This window comes from Saccostrea echinata, unplaced genomic scaffold (genome assembly GCF_033153115.1).
Source record: "Saccostrea echinata isolate AGI-Se365-2 ecotype Australia unplaced genomic scaffold, CSIRO_AGI_Sech_v1 ptg000064l, whole genome shotgun sequence".
Taxonomy (NCBI): Eukaryota; Metazoa; Mollusca; class Bivalvia; order Ostreida; family Ostreidae; genus Saccostrea; species Saccostrea echinata.
The window spans coordinates 7,613,153-7,628,887 of NW_026889813.1; the positions used below are offsets into that span (position 1 = coordinate 7,613,153).

General features: G+C 35.0%; 1 protein-coding gene across 2 annotated transcripts; it reads right to left on the minus strand.

Moving 5' to 3' along the window:
* Window positions 1-2,647: 2,647 nt before the first annotated feature.
* LOC133175809 (metallophosphoesterase MPPED2-like) lies at window positions 2,648-15,238 on the minus strand. 2 transcript variants are annotated; one of them, XM_061310923.1, is made up of 6 exons: window positions 15,174-15,238; window positions 14,049-14,339; window positions 5,291-5,519; window positions 4,250-4,368; window positions 3,793-3,903; window positions 2,648-3,453 (listed from the first exon to the last, which is right to left on the minus strand). In XM_061310923.1, exons 2-6 carry the CDS (start codon window positions 14,329-14,331, stop codon window positions 3,299-3,301), a joined length of 897 nt encoding a protein of 298 aa, XP_061166907.1. In that variant the 5' UTR covers window positions 14,332-14,339; window positions 15,174-15,238; the 3' UTR covers window positions 2,648-3,298. The 2 variants fall into 2 exon arrangements, with proteins under 2 accessions (XP_061166907.1, XP_061166908.1); XM_061310924.1 differs by lacking the exon at window positions 4,250-4,368 and adding an exon at window positions 4,917-5,032 and having other exon boundaries at window positions 2,654-3,453; window positions 15,174-15,227.
* Between the last annotated feature and the right edge of the window lie 497 nt (window positions 15,239-15,735).

Consider the following 15,735-nt stretch of genomic DNA (forward strand, 5'->3'; position numbering starts at 1 on the left):
CCCAGCAGTCCCAGCGGTCCCAGAAAGCAGTCCCAGCAGTCCCAGAAAGCAGTCCCAGCAGTCCCAGTGGGCGGGGTTAATTAATTTAATGGGCGGAGCTTACTCAGAATGAGATTACCAATAAACAATGTAACTATATAAAAGGCAGTTGAAATTGATGAGCAATTCTTTCTGAGTAGTGTTAACAAATATTTACAATTCTTACGCGACAGTCATTTCTGAACTGTTAAGAAAATCACAGTACGAGTATAGAAACAAATTATAATTATTGAATGAAGAAGACGTTCACACATATTAATAACATGCATATTTAAACACAATTATTTGGTATATTAATTTTTAACCAAAATAAAACCAATTTCTTTATTTTTTGTGATTGATATTGGTTTTCATATTTATTTTTTTATATAGAAAATTAAACTTGAATTGTTTATTTTATACCAGAATTAGCTTTAAATACTATTAGATAATAATAATTATAGAGCAAGGCCGATTCCCATACTATACTCTGAATGCATTTTTCTTAAGTATTGGAGCTTTTGAAAAATTCATTGTTAAACATTGCCGAGTATTGTATTTCAGTCATGATTATTTTCAATGACTTCCCAATTTAATTATCTTTAGATTCTCAGTTTTAAGTGTTTTGTTATATAAATGTTCGAGTGTACATCTGTAAATCACGCAAATGGAACCCTCAGAGTATGTTCAAAATTAATTAATCCCGAAATAAATTTATACACAATTATTGAAACTAAGATTTTTTGCAGGACATAGATTGAAATTAGTGTCAATGTTGACCAGGGTGTTCAATGATGTGTAACACTGATACCCAAATAACATGCATTGACTTTCTGCTAATGCCCAAAGGCGATTGAAACCTCAGGTGTTGACACCATTTTATACAATCCAGCTGTATTACCGGCCAGGTAAACACAAACAAAGAAATAAGAAACAAGTCACAATTCCCGATATTTTCAAATGTTTAGTTTTTAAATAAATGTACTCTTTTAATAACTTATTTATAAATTAAAAACTAATTCATAAATAAATCCCCGAATAATTGTTCACATTGTTTATGTGACAGAAGAAGGTAGAATAATTTTATTTCATGGTCATTAAATAAATTATTAGGTTTTATTTGAGGGTGGTAAAAAATAGCATGGAGTGCTCTTTTTTAAGCATGGTATTAGCTTTTTCCATTAAGAAAAAAAAAATCCAGTACAGTACGTTCCTCTGAATACATGTATCTTACTGAAATGACAAGTTTGTTTGTTTTTAAATAGTGCTAATGCAAACTTTGAGTACATATATAATTTGAAAGCATTAATTTATTAAATAGGCCTAGATAATTTTTTTTTCCAAACACCTGTATTGAAGTTTAATTTAAGGGATAAAAATCATCCCCTAACTTCCCTTTTTAACTACTTTGATTTTCTTAAAATTAATTCTAGACTACAATTGTGTAAATTTACAGCCCTCTTAAGACATTTAGTAATTACATGTATAACTATCTCTATTTATTTAATTTTTGTAAGAAATTAATACTTGTTTTTTTTATATTTGTTTCTATCTTAAACACCTCTCTGCAGAATGTAAACAAAACAACAACAAGGAGCTGCAAATTCAGAATACACAAGGGGCGGAGCTATCATGTCACTCAGAACCTTTTCCACGCATGAGTGAACAAAGCAGTCCCAGAAAGCAGTCCCAGGGACTGCTGGGACTGCTGGGTCTGCTTTCTAGAGCAGTCCCACAGCAGTCCCAGAGCAGTCCCATAGCAGTCCCACAGCGGTCCCAGAGCAGTCCCACAGCGGTCCCAAAGCAGTCCCGGGGACTGCTTTCTGGGACTGCTTTGGTATCAGGTTGGGTCTGGTTGGTACTGTATATATTTCTATGTAAAACTTGGATCCCTCATTGTGGCCCCACCCTACCCCTGGGGGTTATGATTTGAACAAATTTGAATCTTCACTACCTGAGGATGCTTCCATATAAAAATGACCAATCATGGCTTTACTGTTTTTAAGAAGAAGATTTTAGAGATATTTTCCTATATATTTCTATGTAAAACTTGGATCCCTCATAGTGGCCCCACCCTACCCCTGGGGGTTATGATTTGAACAAATTTGAATATTCACTACCTGAGGATGCTTCCATATAAATATGACCAATCATGGCTTTACTGTTTTTAAGAAGAAGATTTTTAAAGATATTTTCCTATATATTTCTATGTAAAACTTTGATCCCCCATTGTGGCCCCACCCTACCCCCGGGGGTCATGATTTGAACAAACTTGAATCTTCACTACCTGAGGATGCTTCCATATAAATATGACCAATCATGGCTTTGCTGTTCTTAAGAAGAAGATTTTTAAAGATATTTTCCTATATATATCTATGTAAAACTTTGATCCCCCATTTTGGCCCCACCCTACCCTCGGAGGTCATGATTTGAACAAACTTGAATCTACACTACCTGAGGATGCTTCCATATAAATATGACCAATCATGCCTTTGCTGTTCTTAAGAAGAAGATTTTTAAAGATATTTTCCTATATATATCTATGTAAAACTTTGATCACCCATTGTGGCCCAACCCTACCCCCGGTGGTCATGATTTGAACAAACTTGAATCTTCACTACCTGAGGTTGCTTCCATAAAAATTTGACCAATCATGGCTTTGCTGTTCTTAAGAAGATTTTTAAAGATATTTTCCTATATATTTCTATGTAAAACTTGGATCCCCCATTGTGGCCCCACCCTACCCCCGGGGGTCATGATTTGAACAAACTTGAATCTACACTACCTGAGGATGCTTCCATATAAATATGACCAATCTTGGCTTTACTGTTCTTAAGAAGAAGATTTTTAAAGATATTTTCCTATATATTTCTATGTAAAACTTGGATCCCCCATTGTGGCCCCACCCTACCCCCGGGGGTCATGATTTGAACAAACTTGAATCTACACTACCTGAGAATGTTTCCACATAAGTTTCATCTTTCCTGGCCCAGTGGTTCTTGAGAAGAAGATTTTTAAATGATGCCATTATTTTTTCACTAATTCCTAATTATCTCCCCTTGAAAGAGGGCGTGGCCCTTCATTTGAAAAAACTTGAATCCCCTTTACCCAAGGATGCTTTGTGGCAAGTTTGGTTGAATTTGGCCCAGTGGTTCTTGAGAAGAAGATGAAAATGTGAAAAGTTTACGACGACGCCAACGACGACAACGACGATGACAGACAACGGACAAATTTTGATCAGAAAAGCTCACTTGAGCCTTTGGCTCAGGTGAGCTAAAAATCAGGAATTTTTCTTCATGTGTAGAAGTTCTTCTTTACTATGCCCCTCTGGAATGTCAAAGTCAAACACAACAGGTGAGTTGGTGGGTTTGTATCTTCTAGTACAGGTCGAAGCATTGATAAAGGTCGTGAACCCATCTGAGGTCACCCCATAACCTACAAAAAGTTCAACATGTCATTATATACAGCTGCCTTTATTAGATAACATTATATATGCAAGTTTTTTGCATATTTGTTTAAAATAAGCAAACTATTTTCTCATGTCTTATACAAGGGTTATTTGTACAATTTAGAGTCTCTAAATCCATCTCATTTTCATGGATAAAAACAGTACAAAATAACAGGTCAGTTAGGACTGTACAATATAGGTGGCAGCCTGTAGCCACCAGTCAATCAGAACAAAAAAGATGTTACACTTCAAAATGAAGAAATATTAAAATAATGTATCAGTATTCAGCAAATTCTGTTCCAATCTATGCTACTAGAATCTCTTACTTTCATGAATGTGTCCAAACACATGGTACTTTGGTTTGACTCGTTTCTGTACTGTATTAAGGAGTTCTACACAGCCTACGTTATTGTTTCCACCGGTCAGATCCCCATGTCCTGTTAGAAATATTACATCTACATGTATATCATTTAATCATGGAGTCCAGCTAGGTCAGTAAATATCCATACCACAGGATAAGAAAATACATGTACAATGTGTGTACATGTACAATATTTATAATGTGTAGCACACGTGATACAGTTTACCTATATGCAATTAGACAAAAATGTGTAACTAATATACATACTATATAAAAAATATGTTTCAATATTTTTGGGGATGCCATTCTATGAATTCAGCTTTAGGGGGTCTAGCATATCCTGTCAATTTGACTGAAGGCCAGCTAAAAAAAAGTTTCCATTCACTTTACATAATTTAACTATCTGTCAGTCAGTATCTTACCACAAGGAGGGGTATGGGACATTAATATATCAGTATCTTCTGGTATTTTGTCCCAACATTTCTTTAATTCTTGTCCCCTACGCCACTGAAAAGCCATTCTCTTGAAGTGCTTTGGTGACCTACATGTACATGGACACATTTGTTTTTTTCTTTTAAAATTGATATAAATTGTACATAATAAAGCAATTTGTGTTCAAACCCATTTGGTTATAAACTTTAAGTGTAGGTTGCAAAAATTAAATCTTGCTAAGCATGTATTGCACCTTGAGGAAAATTTTCAATACCCCCCCCCCCAAAAAAAAAAAAAAAACATCTACATGTACTTCTGAATCAATTTCATATGTTGAAATTTTGTTAGTATGTTTGCATATTGTAATTGACTCATCACCCAGTCACAATGCTGTCTACTTTCTGATATTTCACTGATAAGAGAAAATATGTTTTTTTACCAGTATTGTACATATTTAATACAGGTACTACAAGTATATGAAGCAGTTTGTTTGCTGAAAAAAAATATATTTATGCCTGCATTAAATACGGGCAGAGGGGAATTCTACACGATCAGCAAGCACAAATATAGCACTTCAAGAGGACAGCTTTTACATTTTTCAATTCATTTAAAAAAATAATGAACTTATATACAGACATAGTTATAAAGGGCTCTTACCAACTGGGGGTCCATGTGTTATGAGGATATCAGTGTCAGTTGGAATTTTCTGCCATTTCTCTAATAATTCTTCCCCTCTTTCCACATTGAAACCCCAGTTACAAAAAATAGGTTGCCTGCAATGAATTTCTTCTTTTGTCAATCTGAGATACATGTATTAGCTAGCAATTAACATAAAAAATGAATGGTGTAAATGTGTGCTTGCTGACTGTATAAAATTCTTCACATTTTAATTTGAACTCACTAAAGCTTAATGGCCTGTATGATCTTCTTAAAGACTTTATATAAGTTTTCCTAGTATTCGTTTTTTTAATAAAAGTAAATAAATAAATAAATAGATGTATATGATAAAAAAAAATGACTTGAAGACTTACCAAGGTGCACCATAAAGCTTGATCCCACATATACTGACTGAGGAATCTAGGAGATATACTGCATTTGTTAACATTTCCTTTACAGATTTAAGTCCCCTGGATTTAAGGTATGACTCAATCTCAGAATGCTGAAGTCCAAAAGATCGCAAAGTTGAATCACTGAGTTCCTCATCCAAGGTTAAATCATGGTTTCCAGCAACAAGAATCTTAAGCTTGTATGGCAGAAAACCTGGTATAGAATAGCAATCACGGTATTAATTACTATAATTTCTAGGGCTGGGTATCGGCTGGAAATTGTGTATTGCAATATATTGCGATATTTTAATCTGTATTGCGATATGTATTGCAATATTTTCAATAACAGTTAAAATGCTTTTTTAAACCTCCTTTTATAAGCAGAATGCATGTAACTATTATAAAATATGTTGTCAGAAGAAAGTTCTCGATGATTTCACTACAGTTTTGCAACAAAATGTGACCATACAACAACGACCTTACCGTTTGGCACGATTGAAAAAGTTTCTGACATATTAAATTTTACATTTTACTTTAGAAATCTAAACCCAAGCATTTTGCTGGTATATCTGTACTAAAAAAAACGATATTTTTTGCTAAAGAATCGCAATATACCGGAATATCGATATTCTTGTGCAGCCCTAATAATTTTAGACAATATTTATTAAACCTATATCAAATTAAATTACATGTAATACATCCAATGGTATCATTAAAATGACTTCATAATAATTGTAATTATATTTAAGTACTTCAATGCATCTTTTGTCTTTATAAAATATTCATCTTTAAAACAACAAAAAAACTTAGAAATGGATTAATATTCATAAAGTACAATTTTATGAAATTGGAAGTCTTCCCCTAAATTAAGATTAAATTTATTTAGTAGTTCTGCTAAAACTTATTCATAAGACTCATCTGGTTTCAGAAAAAACTAGAAATATGTCCATAGGACATGAATGCCCCGCCGAAGGTATATAAGTAATGCAACATTAAAATTTGTATAAGTATATGAAATTTGATGAGAATATCTTGAATTGTTTCTTTAAAATTGAAATTGAAATTTAAAAAGTTGGATATAGATGATAAATTCTCACCAAATTATGTATAAGTGCATAAGCTTACATAAATATATCTTGAATGGTTTCTTTAAAATTATGCAAAATGCAAATTTAAGAAAAGTGAGGACAAGGTCACAGGAAAGTTCAAGGTCAAACATTTTTTATGTAGTTGAATAGTTCTCACAAATACATATCAGCATATTAAGTTTGATAAAAATATTTTGAATGGTTTATTTAAAAACTAAGCTAAACACTAATTTAAAATAGATGAAGTTAAGGTTAAAGGAAAGGTCAAGGTCAAAAAATGTTGAAGCAGTTGAATTGCTTACATCAGTATGTATCAACATATGAAGTTTGATTACACTATCTTGAATGGTATCTTTAAAACTGAGCTAAACACTAATTTAAGAAAAGTGAGGTCAGGGTCAAAGGAAGGGTCAAGGTAAAAAAATATTGATGCAGTTGAATAGCTTATATCAGTATGTATTAGCATATGAAGTTTGACACTAATTTAAGAAAAGTGAGGTCAAGGAAAGGTCAAGGCCAAAAAATGTTGATGCAGTTGAATAGCTTAATTAGTATGTATCAGCATATGAAGTTTGATAACACTATATTGAATGATATCTTTAAAACTGAGCTAAACACTAATTTAAGAAAAGTGAGGTCAAGGTCAAAGGAAGGGTCAAGGTAAAAAAATATTGATGCAGTTGAATAGCTTACATCAGTATGTATCAGCATATGAAGTTTGACACTAATTTAAGAAAAGTGAGGTCAAGGAAAGGTCAAGGCCAAAAAATGTTGATGCAGTTGAATAGCTTAATTAGTATGTATCAGCATACAGTGTATGAAGTTTGATAACACTATATTGAATGATATCTTTAAAACTGAGCTAAACACTAATTTAAGAAAAGTGAGGTCAAGGTCAAAGGAAGGGTCAAGGTAAAAAAATATTGATGCAGTTGAATAGCTTACATCAGTATGTATCAGCATATGAAGTTTGACACTAATTTAAGAAAAGTGAGGTCAAGGAAAGGTCAAGGCCAAAAAATGTTGATGCAGTTGAATAGCTTAATTAGTATGTATCAGCATATGAAGTTTGATAACACTATATTGAATGATATCTTTAAAACTGAGCTAAACAATAATTTAAGAAAAGTGAGGTCAAGGTCAAAGGAAAGGTCAAGGTAAAAAAATATTGATGCAGTTGAATAGCTCTTATCAGTATGTATCAGCATATGAAGTTTGATAACACTATATTGAATGGTTTCTTTAAAACTGAGCTAAACACTAATTTAAGAAAAGTGAGGTCAAGGTCAAAGGAAAGGTCAAGGTAAAAAAATATTGATGCAGTTGAATAGCTCTCATCAGTATGTATCAGCTTATGAAGTTTGATTACACTATATTGAATGGTACATGTATCTTTAAAACTGAGCTAAACACTAATTTAAAAAAGAGGCCCAAAGGCCTTAACGGTCACCTGAGTACAACAATTTAGAGGATCCATAATCTGATAAATGAAGCTTTGTTGTCCAAAATCAAGAAAAATAGTATGATTAAGATCAACAAAATAATTGGTCTAGTATCTATCTATTTTTCCCCCATTCATCCATTCATCATTATTACCATGCTGACTTTTAACAAAATACCTATTTTTAACCCCACATTATAACCTCTCACATTGGCCTCACTTGGCCTAATTGAAGAACATTTAAAAATATAAGTTATTTTTGTTTCATTTTTTTTTTTCATGTATTATTTCCAAGTCTACCTGATCATTAAAACTATGAAAGTACTTTTTGTATTATATAATTAATGTTCTTCCATAATTCTCTTATTCTATTAACCTTTCAAATACATTATCTACAGTGATTAATTATCAAAGGTGAATGGCAAAGGGGAATAACTTCACTCAGTAGAATACAAATCAATACAGCCCTGGCCAGGACCAGAACACTTGACCAAATGGTCCAGATGTTTAAAATTCTGGTAAAAAATACCCTTGTTTATTAAAACTTTTACTCTGTTTGCCTCCAATATGCCCAGGAGCAGAGAAGATTTTCAAAGAAATAATGCATTTTCACTATTTAACACAGCCCTACCCTAACACCAGAACCCATGACCCAGGGTCATGAAATTTACAAATTTGGAAGAGGTACCCTCATCATCATAACTATGCAATTAGTTGAACATTTTCAAAGAATTCACACATTTTCACTATATTATCAATAGAGCCCCCCCCCCCTTTTCAGAGAAACAACAGAACCCCTAGGTCCACAAGTTTTAAAAAAATTGTAAAAGCATCCTTGCTCATCATAACTGTACACTTGTTTCTTTGCTTTATAACCAGGAGTAGAAAAAAAATATTGTGAAAGAAATTATGAATTTTCACTTTATAATCAGTAGAGCCCCCCCCCCCTTTTTTTTTTACCAGAACCCCTGACCCTGGGGCCATGAATTTCACAATTTTGGAAGAGGCATTCTTGCTTATCATAACCATGCACTTCCTTTGTTTAAATAATACCCAGGAGCAGAGAAGATTTTCAAAGAATTGATGCATTTTCACTATATTATCAATAGAGCCCCACCCTAACACCAGAACCGCTGATCCAGGGGCCATGAAAGTTTCTGAAGAGGCACTCTTGCTCATCATAACTATGTTCTTAGTTAGTTTCTTTAATACCCATGACCAGAAGAGAAGATTTTCAAAGAAATAATGCATTTTCACTATAAAATCAGTTGAGCCCTCCCCCCTTTTCACCAGAACCCCTGACCCAGGGGCCATGAAATTCACAATTTCTGAAGAGGCACTCTTGCTCATCATAACTATGTACTTGGTTACTTTATTTAATACCCAGGACCAGAGAAGAAGACTTTAAAAGAATTAATACATTTTCACTATATCATCAATAGGGCCCCGCCATAACACCAGAACCCCTGACCCTGGGGCCATGAAATTCACAATTTTGGAAGAGGCACTCTTGCTCATCATAACTATGTACTTAGTTAGTTTATTTAATACCCAAGAGCAGAGAAGAAGATTTTCAAAGTTTTAATGCATTTTCACTATATAATCAATAAAGCCCCACCCTAACACCAGAACCCCTGACCCTGGGGTCATAAAATTCACAATTTTGGAAGAGACTCTTTTGCTCATCATAACACTGTTCTTGGTTACTTTATTTAATACCCAGGACCAGAGAAGAAGACTTTAAAAGAATTAATACATTTTCACTATATCATCCTATATCCCCGCCCTAACTCCAGAACCCCTGACCCTGGGGCCATGAAATTCATAATTTTGGAAGAGGCACTCTTGCTCATCATAACTATGTACTTAGTTAATTTATTTAATACCCAAGAGCAGAGAAGAAGATTTTCAAAGTTTTAATGCATTTTCACTATATAATCAACAAGAGGCCCATGGGCCACATCGCTCACCTGAGCACATTGGCTAGGCAAAAGCAGAAATCAGTTCAGTATTGAAAAGATTACCTGTGGGGTGGGGGCTTGAATTTTAAATTACCTGATGATGCTTCCATGTCAATATAACAAATGGCTTTATTGTACTTGAGAATTCAAAGATTTTAAAAAAAAATTTCCCATATATTCCTTTGTAAAAATTTGATCCTCCATTGTGGCTCCTCCCTATCCCAGGGGTCATCATTTGAACTTGAATCTACTCTACCTGAGGATGCTTCCATATCAATATGACTAAACATAGCTTTCCTGTTCTTGAGAAGAAATATTTTTTCTATATGTTCTTATGTAAAACTTTCAATCCCCCAATGGGCCCCATCCAACCCCTGGGGGTCATCATTTGAACAAAATTGAATCTACACTACCTGAGGATGCTTCCATATCAAAATGACTAATCATGGTTTGCAGTTCTTCAGAAGATATTTTCCTGTATATTTCTATTTAAGACTTTGATCCTCCATTGTGGCCCCATCCTACCCACGGGGGTCATGATTTGAACAAAATAGAATCTACACTACCTGAGGAAGCTTCCATATAAATATGATCGATCAGGGCTTTGCTGTTCTTGAGAAGAAGATTTTTAAAATTTTTCCTATACATTTCTATGTAAAACTTTGATCCTCCATTGTGGCCCTGCCCTACCCCCGGGGGTCATGATTTGAATAAATTTGAATCTACACTACCTGAGGATGCTTCCATATAAATATGAACAATCTGGGCTTTGCTGTTCCTGAGAAGAAGATTTTTCCTATATATTTCTATGTACAACTTTGATAGTCCATTGCGGCCCTGCCCTACCCCCGGTGGTCATGATTTGAACAAACTTGAATCTACACTACCTGAGGATGCTTCCATATAAATATCACTCATCATGGCTTTGCTGTTCTTGAGAAGAAGATTTTTAAAGATTTTTCCTATATATATATTTCTATACAAAACTTTGATCCTCCATTGTGGCCACGCCCTACCCCCGGGGGTCATGATTTGAACACACTTGAATCTACACTACCTGAGGATGCTTCCATATAAATATGATTCATCATGACTTTGTTGTTCTTGAGAAGAAGATTTTTAAAGATTTTTCCTATATATATATTTATATACAAAAATTTGATCCTCCATTGTGGCCACGCCCTACCCCCGGGGGTCATGATTTGAACACACTTGAATCTACACTATCTGAGGATGCTTCCATATAAATATGACTCATCATGACTTTGTTGTTCTTGAGAAGAAGATTTTTAAAGATTTTTTCCTATATATTTCTATGTAAAACTTTGATCCTCCGTTGTGGCCACACCCTACCCCCAGGGGTCATGGTTTGAACAAACTTGAATCTACACTATCTGAGGATGCTTCCATATAAATATGACTCATCATGGTTTTGTTGTTCTTGAGAAGAAGATTTTTAAAGATTCTTCCTATATATTTCTATGTAAAACTTTGATCCTCCATTCTGGCCTCGCCCTACCCCCCGGGGTCATGATTTGAACAAACTTGAATCTACACTACCTGAGGATGCTTCCACATGACTTTCATCTTTCCTGGCCCTATGGTTCTTGAGAAGAAGATTTTTAAATGTTGCCATTATTTTTTCACTAATTCCTAATTATCTCCCCTTGAAAGAGGGCGTGGCCCTTCATTTGAACAAACTTGAATCCCCTTTACCCAAGGATACTTTGTGGCAAGTTTGGTTGAAATTGGCCCAGTGGTTCTTGAGAAGAAGTCGAAAATGTGAAAAGTTTACAGACAGACAGACAGACAGACAGACGGACAGACAGACGGACGCCGGACAAAATGTGATCAGAAAAGCTCACTTGAGCTTTCAGCTCAGGTGAGCTAATAAAGCCCCACCCTAACACCAGAACCCCTGACCCTGGGGTCATGAAATTCACAATTTTGGAAGAGGCACTCTTGCTCATCATAACTATGTTCTTAGTTAGTTTATTTAATACCCAGGAGCAGAGAAGAAGATTTTCACAGATTTAATGCATTTTCACTATATAATCACTAGAGCCTCGCCATAACACCAGAACCCCTGCCCCTGGGGCCATGAAATTCACAATTTTGGAAAAGGCACTCTTGCTTATCATAACTATGTACTTAATTAGTTTGTTTAACACCCAGGAGCAGAGAAGAAGATTTTTAAAGATTTAATGCATTTTCACTATATAATCAATAGAGCCCCACCCTAGCCCCAGAACCCCTGACCCTGGGGCCATGAAATTCACAATTTTGGAAGAGGCACTCTTGCTCATCATAACTATGTACTTAGTTAGTTTATTTCATATGCAGGAACAGAGAAGAGGATTTTCAAAGATTTAATGCATTTTCACTATATAATCAACAGAGCCCCACTCTAACACCAGAACCCCTGACCCTTGGGCCATGAAATTCACAATTTTGGAAGAGACACTCTTGCTCATCATAACTATGTACTTAGTTAGTTTATTTCTTACCCAGGAGCAGAGAAGAAGATTTTCAAAGAATTAATGCATTTTCACTATATAATCAATAGAGCCCCACCCTAACACCAGAACCCCTGACCCAGGGGCCATCAAATTCACAATTTTAGAAGAGGTATTCTTGCTTATCATAACTATGTACTTAGTTAGTTTATTCAATACCCAGGAGCAGAGAAGATTTTCAAAGAAATAATGCACTTTACTATAAGATCTATATAGCCCCACCCTAGCCCCAGAACCCCTGACCCTGGGGCCATGAATTTCATAATTTTGGTAGAGGGCTCAATGCTTATTACAATCATGCCAACAGTTTGACTGCTTGATGTCCAGGAGTAAAGAAGAAGATTTTTAAAGATTGCATTAATTTTAGTGGTTTTTGCCCCACCTCTCAGGCCCCAGGGGGGCAGGAACCATGAAATTCACAAATTTTGTCCCCCTTTACCCATAGATGCTATATGCCAAATTTGGTTGAAATTGGTTGAGCATTTCAGAGAAGAAGCTGAAAATGTTAAAATGTTAACGCACGACAACAGACAAAAACGGATAGCAATAGGTCACCTGAGTTTCACTAAAAAAGTGAAGTCAAGGTTAAAGGAAAGGTCAAGGTCAAAAAATGTTGATGCAGTTGCATAGCTCTCATCAATATCTATCAGCATATGAAGTTTCTTTGAAACTGAGCTTTGAACAGAGCTAAACGCAAAGCATGACGGAATGACAGATGGAAGGATGGAAGACGGACATGACAAACACTATATGCCCCAGCCATATTCATGGCGGGGCATACGCAGCTATGTTAAGGCTTCCCAAAGCTTTAAAATGCGCTCAAAACATAATATGTCATTGCGAGGTCGGTTTTGGTTTTAATTTATAAGTATTGAACTTTAGTACATGTACTTCCAATTTATATAAAGGGTTTCCCCGGTTATATATTAGCATATTTGTTATGATATCACATGACTTTGTTGATCACGTGACGGTCATTTATAATTTTTTGAAGTGTTTCATATAAATCGCTTCGGCGCAGCTGATTAACACAATAATTATTAACATTTTGTTATATAAATAAACTCATCGTATCCTTGTGTATCCGAAATGTGCTTGGGAAAAGTCATAGTATTACTTGGGTACAAAATATTTCCTGAGAAATTCTACTTACCTACAAATTTGAGGGTATTTTCCACACAATATCGTAATCTGTATTAAAACAAAGCCAACACACATTTTTCCCAAGCAAGATTCAGTTAGAGAACAACCTCTTCTTACAGATTTCCACAAAAATTATCAGATTAATCCTCATTAATCACCTGCGCCAGACTCTTTCATACACACAAAATAAATTCTACCTCCAACCACGGGTATAAAACAGAGTACATTTCAAAAGTATATTTTTCATAATCATTTTGAACATGATGAATTTCAATCAAGGCTAGGTAAGCGGTGTATTTTTAAAATATTCGGACATATAAGACTTAAAAAACCTTTAACGACCCGTGAATTTTGCAATAGCTATCTAGCATTTTACATGCAGTTTGAAATAAAGTGTGAAGTTCATGACACTCTCCCCGTCATAACACCTCAAGTTTGCAGTGACCTGACGTCATTTTCCATTATGACGTCATATTTTGGTAGTTCAGAGATGTGAAGGCACAGAGTGCACTGTCATATTCTACGGGAAGCCTTAACCTACCTGCGTAAAAATTATCTCTCTTTTTTTCCAAAATGATAAACATATTTAAATACCTAAGTATGAGTTGAATTTCTCAATTTCTGTTAGCTGTCCTTTCATTGTAAAGTCTCCAGCATGAAGAAGCACATCTCCGGGAGGCATACGTAATCCTGACCTCTCAATCTTTCCATGGGTGTCAGAGATGCAGACAAATCGAATCTTGTCAGGTGTGACAAGGGTAATGGGGTCTGGCAGGGGACATCTGATGTGCTGCTGGTGGATTCTGATTCTCTCCCAGGCCTTTGATGGATTTGCAGTGTCTTTATCTACCTTAATTTCTTCAGCGCCTGACATCATCTAGATTCCTATACATATACATGTATAAAGTTTAAAATCGGAAGATATCCATTATCATTATTGAAAAAATAAACTAGACCTGTCCAAAATAGACCCCCCCCTTTTACATAAACATTAAATGTTGTCATTGCTTCATGGCCATGCAGCCTTTATCGAGAAAAGATACATGAATGTTAACAAGAATTTGAAGTTTATATTATACACCTATTTACTGGCTATGAGGACAATAGCAAGTTTATCGTTCCCCAAGACAGCAACTATTTCCCGAGGCGCAGCCGAGGGAAATAGTTGCTGTCGAGGGGAACGATAAACTTGCTATTGTCCTCATAGCCAGTAAATAAGTGTTTTATTATACCGAAGCAGTCTTTACTTGTGTTACGTCACAATCTGTATAAAACCAGAAGAGTTCCGTGATGAAAAGCGAGGGAAGCAGAATGCTCCCGGTGAATAGTTTAATGACTATTTCACCATGGGCAAATAGCACAAAAACTATTCCACGGTAGGGGCTGTTTGGAAAAAATAGCATGTTTATTCGTAATATTTTTATATAGAAAAAATTCACAGAGGTATAATAAATATATATATTTACTTTAAATGTACGTACTGATACTGGTCTCGTTACATGACTACTTGCACAACTTTCCGATCTAAATAAAAAGGGACATACTAAAACAAGTCCCACGGGGAAAATAAGTCCCACATGAGTCCCACAGAAAAATAATAAGTCCCACCAGGAAATATGATATTTTAGTAATGTTTAAGAATATCTTTATAGATTATCATTCTTTAAATATATCTTGAATAAAAAAAGGCTGCTTCGTCTGAGTAAGGGAAGTTGTTACCTATTCATAAAAAATTTCCTTGTTCCATCTGGTTTTCCAAGTCTCTTTACCAAGTCAAAGCAGAGACATGAAAGCTTGTTATTTGTGTCTCTGGTCTCGTCTTGTTTTTGTTTACTTGTTACTGTGATGGTCGATCGGACATTTTATTTCCGGATTAACCATATTTTGACACTGAAAAAATCCCAACAAAAGCAAACATTGAAACCTGACAAATTAAACTTTTTTGGTTTTCTTTGCCATAATCCATTTTGCCATAATCATAAATATTTTCCAAATCGGTTTCTTCAATTATATATTTATTTCTTGGTTATAAAAGTAAAAAATGGCGGTTTTCAGTAAAATAAGTAAAGCAGACCAAGACGTGATCATGAACTCTTTTTATTGGGACTCGGTCCTAAATACGGCATATTATCAATTCCCAGATGTGCCAAAACTTCCAACTGGAAAAGCAGCTCATGCTGAGCTGGAGCATATAGACAAAAACCTATACAAACCAAATGCAAAAATGGTGTCCTTCAGGGTACAAGACAAAAACCGTTTGATGAAGTGGTTAAAATGTTTA